Below are 17549 nucleotides of genomic sequence, written 5' to 3'. Positions count from 1 at the left end.
AAAAGCAGCCTAAACACACCTAAAATTCCTCACTTGGCTTACTTTTGTTCCCCACTTATTGACATCAGCCCACGTTTGATCATTAGCAGCGAGAACTATTTTATGGTAAGCGTGTTCACAGAAGCCTGTGTTTGTACCTTCCCATGCAAGAGCAGACAGAAAGCATTTCACCAAAGGAAGTGTCAAAATGTTCTCGTCCCCCCGCGAGGGAGGATGACAAAACAGAGGGCTTTCAAATTAAGCTAAAAATGCTTAATAGGAAAACAAGGAAATCTTGGTTTGCCGCATTTCCTCTGACAGACGTGCCTTCCTATGTCATCCTGTTTCTTTTCTCTTAGATTCGAAATCCTGCTGACGCCTTTTCTTTCTTCCTCAAACGCACCCCTTTCCCCCGTCATTAACAAATGTGAATTACACCACGTCTGACTGTCTGTCTTCTGCTCTGTCCCTCCTCCCATGTGCCGCACGACCAGGTATGAATGGGTTTTCTCTCCACAGAACTATAATGAGTAAGAGGGGTTTGGATGAAGGCTCGCCAGCCTCACTGCACAGTGACCTCCATCATAAGGAAATAGCTACGAATGTGCATACGGGCTACTAATTCAAATCTGGAGAAAAAAACAAACCAACCAACAAACAAACAAACAAAAAAACCTTTGGTCCAGTCCTTGGCTCTGGAATTCACAGCAGAGGCATCTGACTGGCATCCTGGGTCAGGCCCGGGGTCGTGCTATCGTTGTCACCCTCAGAGGGCATCAGTCCCGCAAAGGCGGGCCCCTTGGGCGTTGCCCCTCTAATAAAAAGAAACACATCGCGGATTCTGGAAAATACAAACCTGATGGCGCTCGCGGACAAGTGACCATAGGAGCCGCTTGCCGACGAGCTGCTGCGGGAATTATTGAGAATCGTGACCAAGGAGTTGGGAGACGTCCTTATCATAGTCTGAAGGTCAAAGCTGTGATCGGAGAGCGGTGATATGGACAGGGTACGTTTCCGGCTCGGCCTGGCTGACAGCCTGGGGCTGGGGAATCTCGTGCCTGTTGCAGAAACAGAACAGAACCCAGTTACCTGCGGTTGGAACTCCACACCTGTGAGTCACTGCTCCAGGCCTGGCTGGAAGAAGGGGCGGCTAAGAAGCCAGCAACCTGCGGTGACAAGCGCCTCTCTGCCCACTTGTGGTCTCCTGGCTACAACTGAGGAAATTAGGGAGAAATATTTATCTTCCAGGGCTTACCTCAGGGGAGCTCTGTTTATTAATGTGCAGGCAAATGATAAATTGCTAAACAAAAGGGAAAGACTTTTATGTGTTATCCCTCTCATTTCTAGTGATTTATGAATCTGACGGCTGCTTAGATATTCCCATCATTAATTCACCACAAGCGACAAAGACAGTGGTCCCCACAGTTTACACAACACCCCCCCCATCCCAACACACACCATTTTAGGGCAATGAGCCGAAGGAGGAAATGAATTAAAGCACCCGGAGATTAGAAATTCAGCTTAGTGATGCTCTCATCTCCCCATGATTTTGGTAGCTATCTGATCCACGTATACATAAAGCTTTACTAAAACACTGATAAATGCATTATCTGAAATTGACAGTTCTCAATCGGGGGCAATTATGTCTCCAGGGGACATGGGACAACATCTGGAGATCATTCAGTTATCACAGTTCAGGGGGTGAGACTCCCATCGAGTATGTAGAGGCCAGGCGTGCTGCTGAACGCCCAGCAATGCCTAGGACAGCCCCCCATGATGAAGAATTCTCTCCCCTCAGGAGAGCCGAGACTGAGGAACTCTGCCTAAGTTCTCTACGCTCTAGAAGAATAAGTTCCAATAAGCATTTCCAATCTCAGGATGTGGTTCGTTTGGAGGTGTTCCAAGGTCAGGGGCAGGGGAGGACCATGTAAGCATTATCATGAGATTTAATTCTCTGGACCTTGCTTCTCCAGTCATAATTATAGGGAATAAAGCATTTATTATTAGAAATCTCAGTCTTTATTAAGATTCCTCCACAGAAGTTCTAATCGGGAGGTTAGTAACTCACACTTCAATGCATGCCAACTTGGTACAATGTTTTTTACCTAAAGAGTTGAAAGTGAAATAAATGCCTCTTTGCCTTCAATTTGGTAGATCCTAGAGATGTGAATTTCAGGGACCAACTATGCATACGGCCCAGAGGCCCACATTCCTGCCTCTTCTAAGGTCACATGTCCATCATCAAGTCATCAAACTATAGCTGAATGAAAGAATGAGAACATAATCCTACTCCATAAGGAGCAAATGAAACATAATTCGTTTTGAGTAATAATGGAGGGTTTTTATTTGATAGTACGGGTCTACTTGCCTAAGGGGACACTACAGTTTTGTGGTACACGGAGCGCCGAAGTAGAAGGTAAGCCTTCTTTATAGGAAACAGACTAGGCACTTGGTCTCTGGCAACTTCCATGGGAATACTTTCTTCATCATGGACCTTGACTCTAGATAACAATCCAACATGCTTCAAGATCATGAAATGAAATCGATGGGCATGAGAGAGTCTACAGGTAGTATCACAGAATAAATAGATATACTTTATCTAAAATAATCGCAAACTGGAGCTTAGGAAATAAATCTCAAAAATGGAGCTTAGGAAATTAGTACCATGTATAAAACTGGAAAACCGATTTGAAAGATGAATACGGTGCCTCCTCAAATTTTTCTTTCAGACACATTCAAAATTGAGTTTCTTTATTTAGAGTAATTTCATTATGAGCCTGATTTAGGCCATGCTAGTACCAGTATAGCTATCCCAGCTAGATACACATCTTTTAGTGTTTAAACCAGCATCTTACTTTTATTATACATCAGCCTCACACAGAAATGTTCCACATTTACTCACTATGAGAGGCTAATTTCATCATAGTTTTTTTTCTTTTTCTTTTTTTAAGATTTTATTTATTTATTTGAGAGCGAGAGAGCACAGGCAGGTGGAGGAGCAGAGGGAGAGGGAGAAGCAGGCTCCCCACCAAGCAGGGAGCCCAACGTGGGCTTGATCCCCAGAACCTGGGATCATGACCTGAGCTGAAGGCAGACGCATAACCCACTAAGCCACTCAGGTGCCCCTAGTCTTTTAATGAAGAAATCCATTCCACTTCCAAACGACTCCAAGGACTCCAGACTTCCTATCTACTTCCATATAACCCTCAGCGATAACCCTTCTCGATGGGTCTCAGGGATCCGTGGCAGAGTTAAGAATAACAGGACACGCTAGACAGAGAGATGATCCCTGGAACACCTCTAATTTCTTAAATCATTAATTAGATAAGGTGGCCATCTGATGTTATGAAGCAACAAAGGTCTTAGGGCCCCCTTACATCATCCAAAGCCAGAGCCCAGAGGCCTCCCTTCATCCTTTCCAAGGAAGCCTTCCTGTTGCCCACAGCCTGGTTGGTCCAGCTCCTCTCTGCTTTTCCCTCCAGGGTGGGCTCTTACATCAGTCAGTTTCCACCGATATAAATAATAAGGTTTTCGGGAGCCCTCAATTCTAGAATGTTCCTCATTGGGATTACTTGCTTTGCTTTTAGGGTAATTAATCCCGAAAGACAGAATTAGATCCATAAAGCAGACTTGCATATTCTAACATGTGACATTTAAATACGCTGCCCTTAGGTGGCAGAAACCCAGATATGCCCATGGTTGGCACATTAAAAGGCAAGTGCTCATCCAACACTAGTTTCTGCCAACCGAGGACTCTGGAAGATCTGTTAACAATGGATGAGAGTGACCAGCTAGCTTCCAGGTGGGCTTTGCCCTGCAGGGCCACACCCAAGGTAGTAGTGATCGATAAGAGTTTCTGCTTCTCTGTTGGAAAAGGCACCTATAATTTAAATTCTTAGCACACTCCTTATGTTATGTTTAACTAAATGCTATTTCATTTTTTTTTAGAAGGAAGGTAGTATTTTAAGCACTTCCCAACCCTTTAATATGCTCTTCCTAACCCCCTAATAACCAAGGAAACAGAGAAAGTCAGCGTTTTGGAATGGTGATTTGGGATCCCCGTTGAGGGGAACAGCTAAAACACAAGGAGAACATTTGGAAGACCGCTGCAAAGAAGTCACCCAGCTCCTCACTGATCCTATGGTTTCCTTCTGACACATAAGACCAGCATTCTTATTGTTCCAACACAGATATCTCCAATCTGGCTTTCTGTTAATTGTTTTGTTTCTCTGTTCTAATAAGAAAATTCTGACAAAGAGAAAGGAGGTTTCTTTTTATGTGATGAATGATAGGACATCTAAATTCCTACTTAATGACAATCAATTTACCATATACTCAGGCAAATTAAAATTCCTTAATTAGTTTTTACAAAGTAAAAGGGTAGCTTCATCCTTTATTTAGATAAAAACCGCCTTTGCCTGACTGAACACATTCTCATCAAATGTAGAAGGTAATGCGGGCCGACCTTCCAAGAATGCTCCCTTATTTTCATTCTTTATTTGCAGAGTTTTAAATAACGAATTTGCATAATAAACCTGAACTTCGTTTCCAGCAATCCCTGATTGAAATGTGGTTCTGATGACTCTGAATTTGAAGCTCTTGACTCTACAAAGCCAAACAACAAAACCCCCGCAGAAGATGGAACAGGTTTCTCTTGCTTTGTGGTAATGAACTTCCCGCCGGAAACCGTCGCCAGCTGGGACCCCGTGTAACTCAGCGAGTTCCTTCATGGCCGTAAGAAGACGGAGGCTGTAGCTCTCACTCTAAACCAGTCCCCCTCTCTCCACTCCCAACCTGAAGGCTGTGCCCAGGACACACCTTTGTCCCAGAAGAATCCAAACAGATTGTAGATGAAAAAGTACGGCCACCAGGAGAAACAAACAAACATCCTCCAGCATATGCCTTTCTCAAAGCCATAGGCCCTTTGTCATAGTCAAAGGGAAGAGGCTTTCACTGAGGGATCCCTCAGACAACGCTTTGCATTCACCTCCTGGCACCTGGCAAATGGAACTGAAAGAATGTGAATAAATAAGAACTCTAGGATGTTCTGAACCGTGAAACTCGTAGGCTCATTTGTCTATGTCGAGATAAGTGACCCTAAGGCACCACCATAAGCCTTCAGGGATCCCAAAATGAGTTATATAAAAAGCATCAAAGGATGCCATTGTCTTCTACCGTTATGCACTAAAAACAGCTCTTTCTGACTTGGAAATGCTTTTTATTTTTCCTAGACAAAAGGTCTTAGTGAAATATGATTTTTAATGTAAAGAAAATATACGAGGCATAGTAAATCCATGGGGGAAAAATGTACAAGCCACGTCTACGTTTTTTTTTAGGCTCCTGGGTGGCTCAGTGGGTTAGGCGTCCAACTCTTGTTTCAGCTGAGGAGGTGATCTCAGGGTCTTGGGATCAAGCCCGCCCACCCCAGTTGTGCTTAGCAGGGAGTCTGTTTGAGGTTCTCTCTCTCTCTTCTGCCCCCACTCACATGCGCTGTCTTTCTCTAAAATAAATAGCTAAATCTTTGAAAAAAAAAATCAATTTTTAAAGCATGAAATCAAGAAAACCAAAGAGGGCCTGGGTGAAGTATGTCCACGTCATGAAACACATTCCCGTATATTTGTTCTCAGGACAATCAGGGCAGGACTGTTTTTTCGAGACCTGCCAAATCACAATCTCCTGCCTCTTCCAGTCTGTGAGTAGCCGGGAGCCCTCCACGGGAGTCCCAGGACGGCCCGATGAGTAGAAGCAGCTCCTCAGAAAACCAAAGAAAGCCAAGCACCAAATGGTCTTCCAGCTTCTCTGGTTTCAAAGGTCAGAGAATCACCTAATGGTCACGTCTCCCTCCACAGTTCAGCATCCCCCCCCAACCCCCTGCCCTGCCACCAACTACTTACTGTCCATGGCGTGAACGTACTCCATGTGGATGGCCCCGGCGCCGGCACCCGCCGCAGAGGGGATGATGTCCGCGTAGGGGCTGCGCTGGCCAGCGAGCAGGGCCATCTGGTGATAGTACTCCGCGGGGCTGACCCCGGCGTGGGGGGCTGGAAGAGCACACAAGCAAAGCGGGTGACTAGTCAGAACAGGTCAACAAGACACATTTCTGAAGACATCCCGAAGCCCGCGGGCCGCCAGCCCATGTTGGGAATTCCTTTTATGGCTCGTGCTATCGGTAACTCAGACCGTGTTTCCCATGGAAGCCTTCCAGACAGCTCTTATTTGAAAAGTAAAACTGAAGAAAAGGAAGAGAAAAAATCAAATGTATTATAAAATATTTGAGGCCCGTTTAAACAAAGAGCCAAGAATTCCAAATGATTAAAATGTATGTATGTTCTCCTTCCCATGTGTGCCCCCCACCCCAAACGAAATCACTTCATAGATGCAATCGCTGTATGTCCACATTTCTTCCAGGGGTAGCCGACAACTGAGGCCACAGTGATGTCTTTCCAGACATACTTAGAATACTTCCCTCAGCACCTGGCTGGAGAGCCCGAGTCAGCTCTCACTACCTGGAGTGCCCAAGGGCTCACAAGGGGAAGAGACAGCATAGTTTTAATAACGCATGTCAGGGTGATAAGCTGCAATTTTATGTCCCATAATTTTAAAGCTCTTTTTCCCCCCCATTTCTCATTACAAAATCAAAAGGAAATATACCTATCAATCTGGAGCAATTTACTGGCAAGAGTCAGCTCTGTAAGAGTGAGGATAATAATGTGTTTCTACGGCCAAGTTATGTGCAAAAGCAGCGAGATACTGGAGACGTTTTGAGGGTGGTCTCCAGATTCTCCAAGATCTGGAGGTAAATCCCAGCTCCTCCTCTTACAGCTCCAAAGGGCTGTGGGTAGCAATGAATGCAGCAGTGTTCAGCACGTAGCATTCCATTGGTAAAAGTCAGTTTTACATTATTATGTAGAAACATGGGTGTTCCAGCAATAGGGCTGCGTATGTTCTCTGTGTCCACACTTTTATACACGATAAAAATATCTAGGCACAGATATACACACACCTCTTAGCCTACATGTGAGAGACATCTGTGACTTGATTTTATTTGATTATTAATTAGACTCTTGAAAGGGAAGAAGAGGAAGGCAGAACAAACCAAAGAACGTTTTATTCATACTCATCATCAAATACTATGGAAAACAGATGACAAGATGCTTTAAACTCCAGGTTCCACATTCCACTGGCCCAACGAAATTTTTGCAAGCCAGGCATAACTCCAAGTGTGCCATGAGCTGGCCTCCCTTACCCCTCTCTCCCTCTCTTCTCCCGTGTTGTCATTTCTCTGAACTCCAAAGTTCTCCATGGGGATGACTATTACTCCCCATTGGGACACCAAATCCAATACTTGAGTCTGACTCTCCTACTGTTTCCTTTTTGTAATGTGAAGCTCGTCCAAATGGCACAATGAAAGAAAGAGATGAGCGGAACAGCCATTGGGGCATCGCAGCTGCTACTCAAAGTAGAACTTAGTAGGGATTTACTGAGAAATCTCCCAGGGCTTCCCACCTCTCCCCGCCATGCCCAGCCAGCCCCAAGAGGGGCCCGCAGGGAGAAGGTGGACAGCTCAGGGTCACACCACACAGTTATCCAGACGGCGCAGTGGGGGTTCTGTGTGCTGCTGTAGAGAACTCATAATCTCTCTTTCTAATTAATATGGCTTATACAGTTCTGGACCTTAACTCAGATTCCAGCAACTGTGGGCAAGTGAGTCTGTGCATGTGTGCGTGAGATGGGAAATGCTCTTCCTGAATCAAAGGAGTGTTTTATAATTTGACAGTTATGGGATACATGGCTCTAATTAGTCTTGTGAAAAGTAATTAATTGGGAAGCTAACAGAACCAACAGGAATTTGACCCTTGAGAACTTAAAATGAGCATCAAGTATAATAAAATTAAAGTCAAAGTTTTGTTTCTTTTCCCATCACATCCCTCTCTTCCAGGTTTCACTGGGTAGGGTCAAGGTTGGAGGGCATGAGCGGGTCTAGATCATCACGTTCTCGAAGACTTGCTACTCAGAGCGCGGGCCACGGACCACAGCCCTGGCACCACCTGGGAGCTTTCCAGCGTGCAGAAATCCCCATTCCCCCCCAGACCCACCCCACACGGAAGGACGTTTTCTCATCGTTCCCGGGTGGTCCACACACACAGTGGGACCTGAGAAGCGCCAGTCTAACAGACACATCTGTATGAACACACCTCTCAGATGTGCAGAACAGAAAAGCGTTCACTGGGAGGTGAGCAGAATGGCCCGTTGCGCCTGCACACTGTGGAAACCGCAGCCGGGCCAAGAGGACACAACAGGGGATAGGAGCAAGGTGTCCGGAGTCCGTGAGTTCGGCCCTTGAGTTCCATCCCTGCCACCCAGTAACCAGTGGGCCACATTACAAGTTACCTGGCCCATCCCCTCACTGCTCTCCTCACCCTGTAATGGAGACGATGACCCCCTCCCCCCATGGAGGTGTCCGTAACCTTGACCTGAATCGTGCCCTTGAAGGGTTGATGAATGGGTTGGCTGGGGACAGACTCACCATCTGTGGGGCTGAGACCCCGGGCTGCCGAGATCATGGAGAGAGACGGGCTGTGAAGGGACCGGATGTAGTCCATGTAGGGGTTGATGTAGGGGTGTGGAGGGCTGAAGGGGGGCTCCGAGGCTGCAGCGGGGTTCCGATGGGGGGAGATCCTGATGAAGGGCAGGTCTGAGTACGTTGGGCTACTAGATAAGGCAGAAGGCCTGGGTGAAAAAGAAAAGCAGACACAGGAGGTACAGGTGAGACCAATATCTCCACAGGCAGAGGCTGTCTGTGAAGGCAAATGAGAATGATTTTACGTGAACTCAAGGTGTCCTGGGGAAAAGACATCAGGCATATATGTTTCTAGTACAATGACCTTAAAGTCATGGTGACGAAAGCAGGTAGAATCGTACTACACAATTACCTGGGCGAAGAAGACGAACCTCTGTGAAATTTCATGGCACCCTGAGTACAGAAAAAGAAAAGCTGGCCTTTGGCCTTCCTGATGACAGGAAATTCTAAACCACAGGCATCTGAGTTTTAAGTAGTTCTGCAATGACGTGTTCCGTTTGACCCAAACATTACTTTCACCCCTGAAAAGTTACCTCTTACCATCACAGTGTTGTGAGGAAGAAAGGACGGAAGGAAGGAAAGAAGGGAGGAAGGACGGATGGGAGGAAGCAAGGATAAGAAAAAAAAAATAAAAGAGAAAGGAAGGAAAGGAGAAAAGAAAGCAAAGCAAAGCAAAGCAAAGGAAAGCAAAGGGAAGGGAAGGAAAGGGAAGGAAAGGGAAGGAAAGGGAAGGAAAGGAAGGGAAAGGAAGGGAAAGGAAAGGAAAGGAGAGAATTACACACAGCAGAGTTGCCCATAAAGGAAGGAGGCAAACTGCAAAGGTCTTTAAGAAATGTGCAGCCGGGGGCACCTGGGTGGCTCAGTGGGTTAAAGCCTCTGCCTTCAGCTCAGGTCATGATCCCAGGGTCCTGGGATCGAGCCCAGAATCAGGCTCTCTGCTCGGTGGGGAGCCTGCTTCCTCCTCTATCTCTGCCTGTCTCTCTGCCTACTTGTGATAACTGTCAAATAAACAAATAAAGTCTTAAAAAAAAAAAAGAAATGTGCAATCGGCACTATATTATATATTCGTGCTCGAACCTTTAGGGCAATGCTCTTGCAGTTGGGGGTAAAACCAGCTTCACAGATCCGGGGTTCACCATTCAAAAGACAACTCCTCCTCTCTGGGAGCCAGCCCTGACGGCGCCCTTCCCCTGCCCCTCATCTTTCAAGTGGCACCTGGCGAGCCACGTCCAGGAATTCAGTACTCCTGGGGCTACGAAGCTGGTAGAGAACAGGGTTTGATCGAGCTCGAGCCTTGGTTCTGGCAAGCTGATGAAGATAAATTTGCAACACACCGTGCTGCCGCCCTAGCCTGAATGGCTCCAGGGGATTCCTTCCCCGGGGACCACCAGTTCCAGAACGCCCCCACCCCCAGCCCCCACTGCCTTGCTCTTCTCTAATAGAAAATGTGTTGTGCGAGTAATCCAGTGAACTGTCCTCATTCACGGAGGGGATGGCCACGGGAACGGGAGGTCGTGATAGAGACAGATCCACAGAGCACGGCAAATTCCTCTTACACCACTGGCTTTCAGTGCAAAATGAAAGGGAGGGGAGATGCATTTTCTCATCACGCCTCCTGAAGCAAAGGAGCCCCAGACTGGGGGCTGGCCCCCATCACCCTGTCAGAACACAATCCAGGGAGCAGCCAGCCCCACCAAGTGCACAGCACAGGCACGGGGACAAATGAAACTGCAGATCAGATAATGCATTTTCTCTCAGTAGAAAATAAGAGGTTGAAATATGGTGGGGGAAGGGGTGCTCAAGTGCTGTTTCTTACTCTTTTTCACTTTGAACTAAAAAGAAAAAAATAAAATAAAAAAGCGAGGCAGGGCGCCCGGGTGGCTCAGTCCTTAAGTGTCTGCCTCCGGCTCAGGTCATGGTCCCAGGGTCCTGGGATCGAGCCCGGCTCCCGGCTGGGCAGGAAGCTGCTTCTCCATCTCCCACTCCCCCTGCTTGTGTTCCCTCTCTCCGTGTGTGTCTCTCTCTGTCAAAAGAATAAATAAAATCTTAAAAAAAAGAAAAAAGAAAAGAAAAAGAGGCTTTTTGTTATTCGGATGCTGCGTTTGGTGAAGTAAAATAAAAACCCAGAGTTTTCTAAATTTCCACGTGGACAGAGTGAGCACTCACCACCTGGAAACAGCTTTCTCTTTTCAAAACAACTTGAGACTTTCCATACCCACTCAGAAATTAGCAAAATGACTTATGTCTAAATAGAAATCAGCACATCCCATTAGCCTATCCGATTTTAGTTCTTTATGGCCAGTCGGCTCTGTCTTATGGTTCAATGCCAAGTTCCACTCACACATGTTGCTCCTTCAGAGCACAGGGATGCTCCGGTTCTTTGAATCGCTTTCGACTGGAAAGGAAAATCAATCTTTCCAGTCCGATTCAAAAGTAACTACGACAAAACATAAACTTATTTGCGGACTTATGATGAGAGACCAGCATGGCAGAAAGGTGCAAAAGCGACATTTCCAGAAATCCGTGGGATGCTAGCTCCCAGCCAGGCTCGTCTCATGATCCACAAAAGGACGACTCAACATCGGTGAGGGCAGTGGCACATCTTACTGGTAACCTGTAATTTTTCTGAAATCCCAGAATTGACAGCCGTAGTAAGAATATTCCTAGAGGCCTAGATTCTGTGTTGAAGAAAAAAACGAGCATCCTGAACAACATAAAAATTACCAAGATGGGGCTGGCTGTCACCAATCCCGAAGAAACAAGGAAGCCAGCAGACAGGAGAAGCTTTCCTTCTGCCAAAGTTCCCAGGATGTCTGACGGCCCAGTCCTGCAAGAGGACTGAAGGTACCTGTCTGGGAACAGCCGTGAGTGAGCAGTTGGACCTGGTCACAGCATCCCCGCAGGACACCAGGGCCCCGTTCTCCCTTCCAGTCCAGGAAGAAGTAACATCAGAGAAGCTAGGCCTGTATCCTCATGGAGGTGAAGTCAGGAACCTTCCCCCACTGTGGTGAACGTCACATTCAAGCACACGCCTCCCAGAGAGAGGACACTAGGGAGCTATGGGGTCCCCTGGTCCCAAACAATGGGGTAGGAGATCCCTTCAGACAGGAATGCCGACAAGAGAGCTGTAAGTTAATTAATTACTCTAAATTAACAAACCAGCTAGCACTCAAAGGCCAGCCGTCCCCAGGATACAAACAGGAAATGCTTAGTAAGGGTTACCCAGTGATGGGGTCGTCAGGAATTCCAGGGACAGATGAATCAGAGCCCTAGAGCGATGGTACCACAGAAGGGTTTGGGTGCTGAGGGGAACTGATGTGGACATCAGACAGTGGTGCGACCTCATAGGCAATGACCACCCTCTCCTGGTCTGTAATGGTACAACCGGGAGGATTCCTACCTCCTGGGGAGCTTGGCAAGTTAATCTAAGTAAAGCCTCATGTACTGAGCTTGGCATTAAATAAATGCTTGGTGTATGCATACCTGCATATTATAATATGTGCCTATTAAATTATATATCACCATATATTATATTAAATATAATATGTGCTACTCCTAATATACAGGCATATGATACCAACATGTGTACATGTGTATGTATACATATGTGTACGTGTATACGTGTGTGCACATATATGTGCGCATAAATACACATACACACATTACAGATGGCAAATACAGCATACAGGTGATTCTCAAACACTGAAATACTGGCGCCTTCTTTTCATAGCAAATCATACAGGGGAAGCATTCCTGTCTGCTTTGCTCCCCAACCTGAGAGAGCCCTGGAAACACCTCCTTGGATTTCCAGGTAAAATCATAAAACCACACGAGGTGGTTAAAACATGAACTCAGTAATCAAATGCAGGAGCTTTGCAGAAAACTGGATACGAATGCCATCTGTCACTGGCTGTCACTCAAGATAAGTTGCCTTAGACATAAAATGGAACAGTAGCTCCCTCCTGGGGCTGCCCTCACCCCACCCCGCTGCGGCGCACGGGGTGGGGGGCACTCAGTAAACAGTGGCGGGTGATGTTCTTTTGGTGGTTGGCAGAATCATCCTACAAAACTTGTTTGTGTGCGTCTAAACTTAGACTTAGCAAAGAACCGACCAAATGGCAAGACTGTTGGAAACTTGTTTCCAATTTCCTTGCTGTTCCAAATTCTTAGCCGATAGATTATCCATCAGTTATTTTGTTTTAAACAGTAAAGCAAATCTGAGGGGGCAGGTCAGGTTCTTTAAATGTAACAGGTGGATGTGTTCACTGTTACATGAAGGCTCCGCTGAAGGTTATGACCACAGGGATGGATTCTGTTGAAGGAGGAGAAGGTCTGGGAGGGGTGGAAAAGGCACCCACAGAATTTTCCATATAAATGACACAGATTATTTCACAAACCATCATAAACTTGACCTGGTAAGTATATTTGCCAAGCTCGCTAAACATCTTCACTGAGGATGACAGTACCCCCAGGAAAAGAAATCAGAGGCGTCTCTATCTTGGTTTGCATTTTTAGTAGATACACAGAGATGGAACTGAAGATTACAGTTGGCCTTCCAAGCCTTTCTCTGCCTTTGTAACTTTCGGCTCTCTCCCTGTTCTGTGGTCCCTGAATGTGGCACAAACCATGGAGAGAAAAAAACCAACACAAGAAACAAACAGACATTCCGGGAAGACCACTGACACTTCAAACTGCACAGAGAACAGAGATTCCATGCAATTTATGTAGTAGCCAAAGAGCACAGAAATATGCCCGTGACCTTCCAAAGTAAATCATACGAACTACTGTCCGGGAAGCAGGTGCCCAAACCGCAGAGCGTTTTCAGGACGCAGCGGACGGGAGCAGCTGATGTCCTGTCACCTCTGTGTGTTGGCCCACAAGTGCCAGGACCGGCACGCCCCCTCGAGGATGACCGCTCTGTCCTACTGCCACCCATCTGCTCTTCCCAGGCCCGGCAGACCCAGCGAAGAGTGGTCGTGTTTTCTCTGTATTGCCCAACAGATAAATGCAGCACAGTTCCAGACAAGAAAGAACGTGGGGATCATCTCGGTATTCTCCCAGAAGACAATAAAGCCGTATAAAGTTGTATTTGTGGAGAAAATTTGACTTCAGATTATTTTTTTTACAAGGTCATGAAAACAGATTTGCAACAAAAAGAGTAGCGTATTCTTATTAGAGCATTTTTTAGCAGCATACCATGATCAACTTAAAGCACAAAACCACATATTGCAGAGAGGAACTGGACTTTCTTAGTTAGAAGGAAATATCATCATATAATCTGATTTGTTACTGCCTTTTCATCTATCTTATTGGGTTACTAAAATGCCAAGGTTAAAATCAAAGTATTTAATCACCTGCATTACCCATTATGAGAGCATTAAAGCAGGCTTACATGCTGGATTATTACAATTGCTTTCACATTGCTTGGGACACTGGAAATTACACATACACCTTGCATCTTTGCACGAGGGCTCCAACTACCCGAGGACTGAAATGTTGGGGTTTTTCAGATAACAAGTTTATTTTCTGTTTAATTTTGTGCTTTGTCTGACGAGTAGATACTCCCCATATTCAAGAAATGGCCTAACCAAGAACAAAGGGGAGTTATCCCTTATAATGTATTTTTAACCAACTAATTATTCAATAAATGCAATTTTAATAAATCAAAATGTATAATAAAAATTAGCTGTCCATCCGGTGAAGGAAACAAATAATAAAAACGTCCACGGCGAATATGCGAGACGTGGTCAGAAATGGGCATGATCCTGGACTTCTCTTCCTCTCTTCGAGGCGAGCTTCCAGAAGCCTCGTGTGAGCCTGAATCGTACAGATGGCCGTGCAGCTACTTTCCATTCCCTCTGCAACCAGTGCGTGCCCAGGAAGACTGGTCTGTATGGCCTGACTCAGCGGGCTTACTCTCCCCCTCTGGAGTCTTGGAACAGGATGCACAGGCAGGGGGAGCTGGCAACGGACAGAAGAGTCAAGGCATTGATGTCACTCATTTCCTCTTGCTGGCTGGGGCTCTACAGGTGGCATTCCAATCCCCACGGCCACGGCTGTGCAAGGCGACCCCTGCCAGGGCTCTAGCCTTCAGATTACGGGTGGTCAGTGCTTTCAACTTCTGCTAATCCCAGAGGTTCTACTGTCACTTTGGGGGCCTTTAACCTTGTCGGTTCCCCCCCCCCACACACACATAAACACCTGCTCCATTCAATGGCCACAGCCCAAGCCTAGAAGATGGGTCCATTTCGGATCCCGGTGCCATCATCTCTACACCTAAAGAGTATTTCCCGTGAAGGTGTAACTGACTCCAATCTTCTACAAACTTACTGTGTTGGATCTCAGTTTTTTAAAAGCTATATGCGTAACTGCACGGATGAATATTTAGATGATTTGTTCGTTTGGTAGATATTTTCATGGAAGATCCACTCACTAAGAATCCCTTATGATTTCAGAACTTGGAGGAATTTCAGTAAACATAACATATGATCATTTAGTCCCTGCTTTCAAAGAACAGATAGCCAAATGGCATGAAGGGCACATGCACACAGGTGTGTAAGAGCGAGTGTTATCTGATGCGTCAGAAGGCACCGACAGGAGGCTTCCGTGATGCATGCTGGTTACCAAAAATATGGGACATGAAGTGTGCTACAAAATGTAGACAGGATTTGAATAGAAGAGGCCACTGAAGAAGAAGGTTGGAATATTGCTTATTGTGTACCTTGATTCAGGGTGCTGAGAACTATCTTACATGTAAAATTTCAGAGCTGTGATTCATTTCTCTAACAAAACACAAGCGAGAGCAATACTTGTTTTAACGGTAAAACGTCGTTTCCAAAGGATGTTTAAGAACGACTTTATTTTTGTTTTTTTATTTATGTCTGAGAATGGAAGTTTATATCTGTAAGTGGGAGAGCTGATATTATTTTGAATGAACACTAAAAAACCATTATTCCTTGTGGCCAAGCTCTTCGGATCTAACCAATGTCAGTATTTCACATATTTAGTACCGACATTTTTTTGGGCATGAGGTACCTCTGACAGAGTCAAATAAAAGTATATTTTGAATTACACGTTCTCCCTCAATATTAAAAGCTTTCTCTAGTACGTTTCAGCAGACTGCGTACATGTCACCAGTTATGTGCGGGGCAGATGAAAGCCATAATGGGGGATCACTGAACGTCCACAGAATGGCTGACATTTGGAAGAGGGACAATGACAAGTGGCGATGAGGGTTTGGAGCAACAGGAACTCTCCAACCATGTGCGTACGTATGAGCTGACACGACCTTTTTGGAAAACAGTTGGGCATAATGAACTCAAATAAACACACACCTATGATCGGCCACTCCCTTCCTTGATGTAGCGGCAACAGTGGTTTAAGTGCCCAAGCCTCACGGTCTCCTCGACCGCTTACAGCTGCGTTTCTCCTTCCTGTTAAAACTGGAAACAACCAAGTGTCTATCAACGGTAGAATGGGTGGGCAGGGGGGCACCTGGCTAGCTCCCTGGGTAGAGCCCTCAACACTCGATCTCAGGGTTATGAGTTCGAGCCCCACACTGGGCGTAGACAGTCCTTAAAAAGATAAAAATCTTCAAATACACAAACAGTAGAATGGGTAAATCATTCACACCACAGAACAGCAAACAGCTATGAAAATGGACAAATCACAGTGTGCAAAATCTCATAAGCATAATGTGGACCAGAAGAAGCCTGGTACAAAAATGTTCCAAGATGCTGTACGATCCCACTTGTGTAGAGGTCAGTAACACACAGACCTAAACGGGAGCCTGAGGATAGCCAGGGCAGGTGGGTTAAGTGTGGAAGGAGGGCTTTTGGGGTGCTGGTGTTCTATTTCTAGACTGGGTTAGTGGATAGAGTTTCTCACTCTGTGATAACTCATTAGATTTTATGGAGTTGTGTGTGTATATTTTGTGTGTTTTTCCGTTCATGCCTTATTTAAAAAATTACCATTCTTTGAAAAAGGATACACCCCTTCCCATGTGTCAAATATATCAACATTTTCCATGGTGGTTTCAACCATTTCCATTAAATTCAGGTAATTAAATACATATACGTGCGTATTGTCCAAATTTGCAAATTAGTGATGCTTAAAGGTACCATAAATAATAACATATTTACTGCTGTTAAGCAGATAGTGCAGTGGACACACTAGTGCAGATTCAAAGTAAACTATGGGAGATGGGTCTCTGTATGTTAATTCTGGGGGACGAAATGCCCTGCTAAGCCAGTCAAAGGGAAAGGCCAAGTGAGCATCTCCAGTCCCTGTCCGTCATCTCCTTTGGCAACTGAAATGATGCTCTACGTCGGTAGATTTGTAGCACGTCAATAATGCAATTGTTTGTGGCTAAATTTGGTTTTATATTCCCTCCTGAGATGACCGCAAAAAATAATCTGACAAAATTTACCTCCCTTCTGTGCTATAAATACAATTCTATGTTAACAGGTTGAGATTCCGAGGTCCGGAAGATAGTCAAAGAATTTATTTTTTTTTTAAGATTTTATTTATTTATTTGACAGACAGAGATCACAGGTAGGCAGAGAGGCAGGCAGAGAGAGAGGAGAAAGCAGGCTCCCCGCAGAGCAGAGAGCCCGATGTGGGGCTTGATCCCAGGACCCTGGGATCATGACCCGAGCCGAAGGCAGAGGTTTTAACCCACTGAGCCACCCAGGTGCCCCGACAGTCAAAGAATTTAAACGAAAGGCCATTCAAAAGGCTCAGCATGGTATTATGATTGCATCGTGGGGGACCATCGTGGGGAGCATGGCGTAAAGTACAGAGCTGTCCAAACACTCTCTTGTGCCCCTGAAACTATGGTAACATTGTGGGTCAACTATATGCAACTAAAAAAAGTAAAATAAAAAAGAAAGTCCATTCAAGTAACTACAACATGTAATGCACCGTAATAAAATGGGTTCCAAACAAACAAACATGAGAAACAAAGAAACAAACATATATGGTTCATATA

At 45.6% G+C, this 17549-nt stretch overlaps 1 protein-coding gene across 4 annotated transcripts in view; it reads right to left on the bottom strand.

Moving 5' to 3' along the window:
• Window positions 1-17549, bottom strand: part of GLI3 (GLI family zinc finger 3) — a 265100-nt gene that overhangs the window by 76002 nt on the left and 171549 nt on the right. For all 4 annotated transcript variants that reach the window (XM_047694927.1, XM_047694928.1, XM_047694930.1 and 1 more), the window contains 3 exons: window positions 8507-8709; window positions 5874-6020; window positions 836-1037 (listed from right to left, as the gene is read on the bottom strand). In XM_047694927.1, the coding sequence (XP_047550883.1) occupies window positions 836-1037; window positions 5874-6020; window positions 8507-8709 (552 nt within the window). The remainder of the gene's footprint in view (window positions 1-835; window positions 1038-5873; window positions 6021-8506; window positions 8710-17549) is intronic.

This window comes from Lutra lutra, chromosome 11 (assembly GCF_902655055.1).
Source record: "Lutra lutra chromosome 11, mLutLut1.2, whole genome shotgun sequence".
Taxonomy (NCBI): domain Eukaryota; kingdom Metazoa; phylum Chordata; class Mammalia; order Carnivora; family Mustelidae; genus Lutra; species Lutra lutra.
This window is presented reverse-complemented; position numbering and strand designations above follow the sequence as displayed.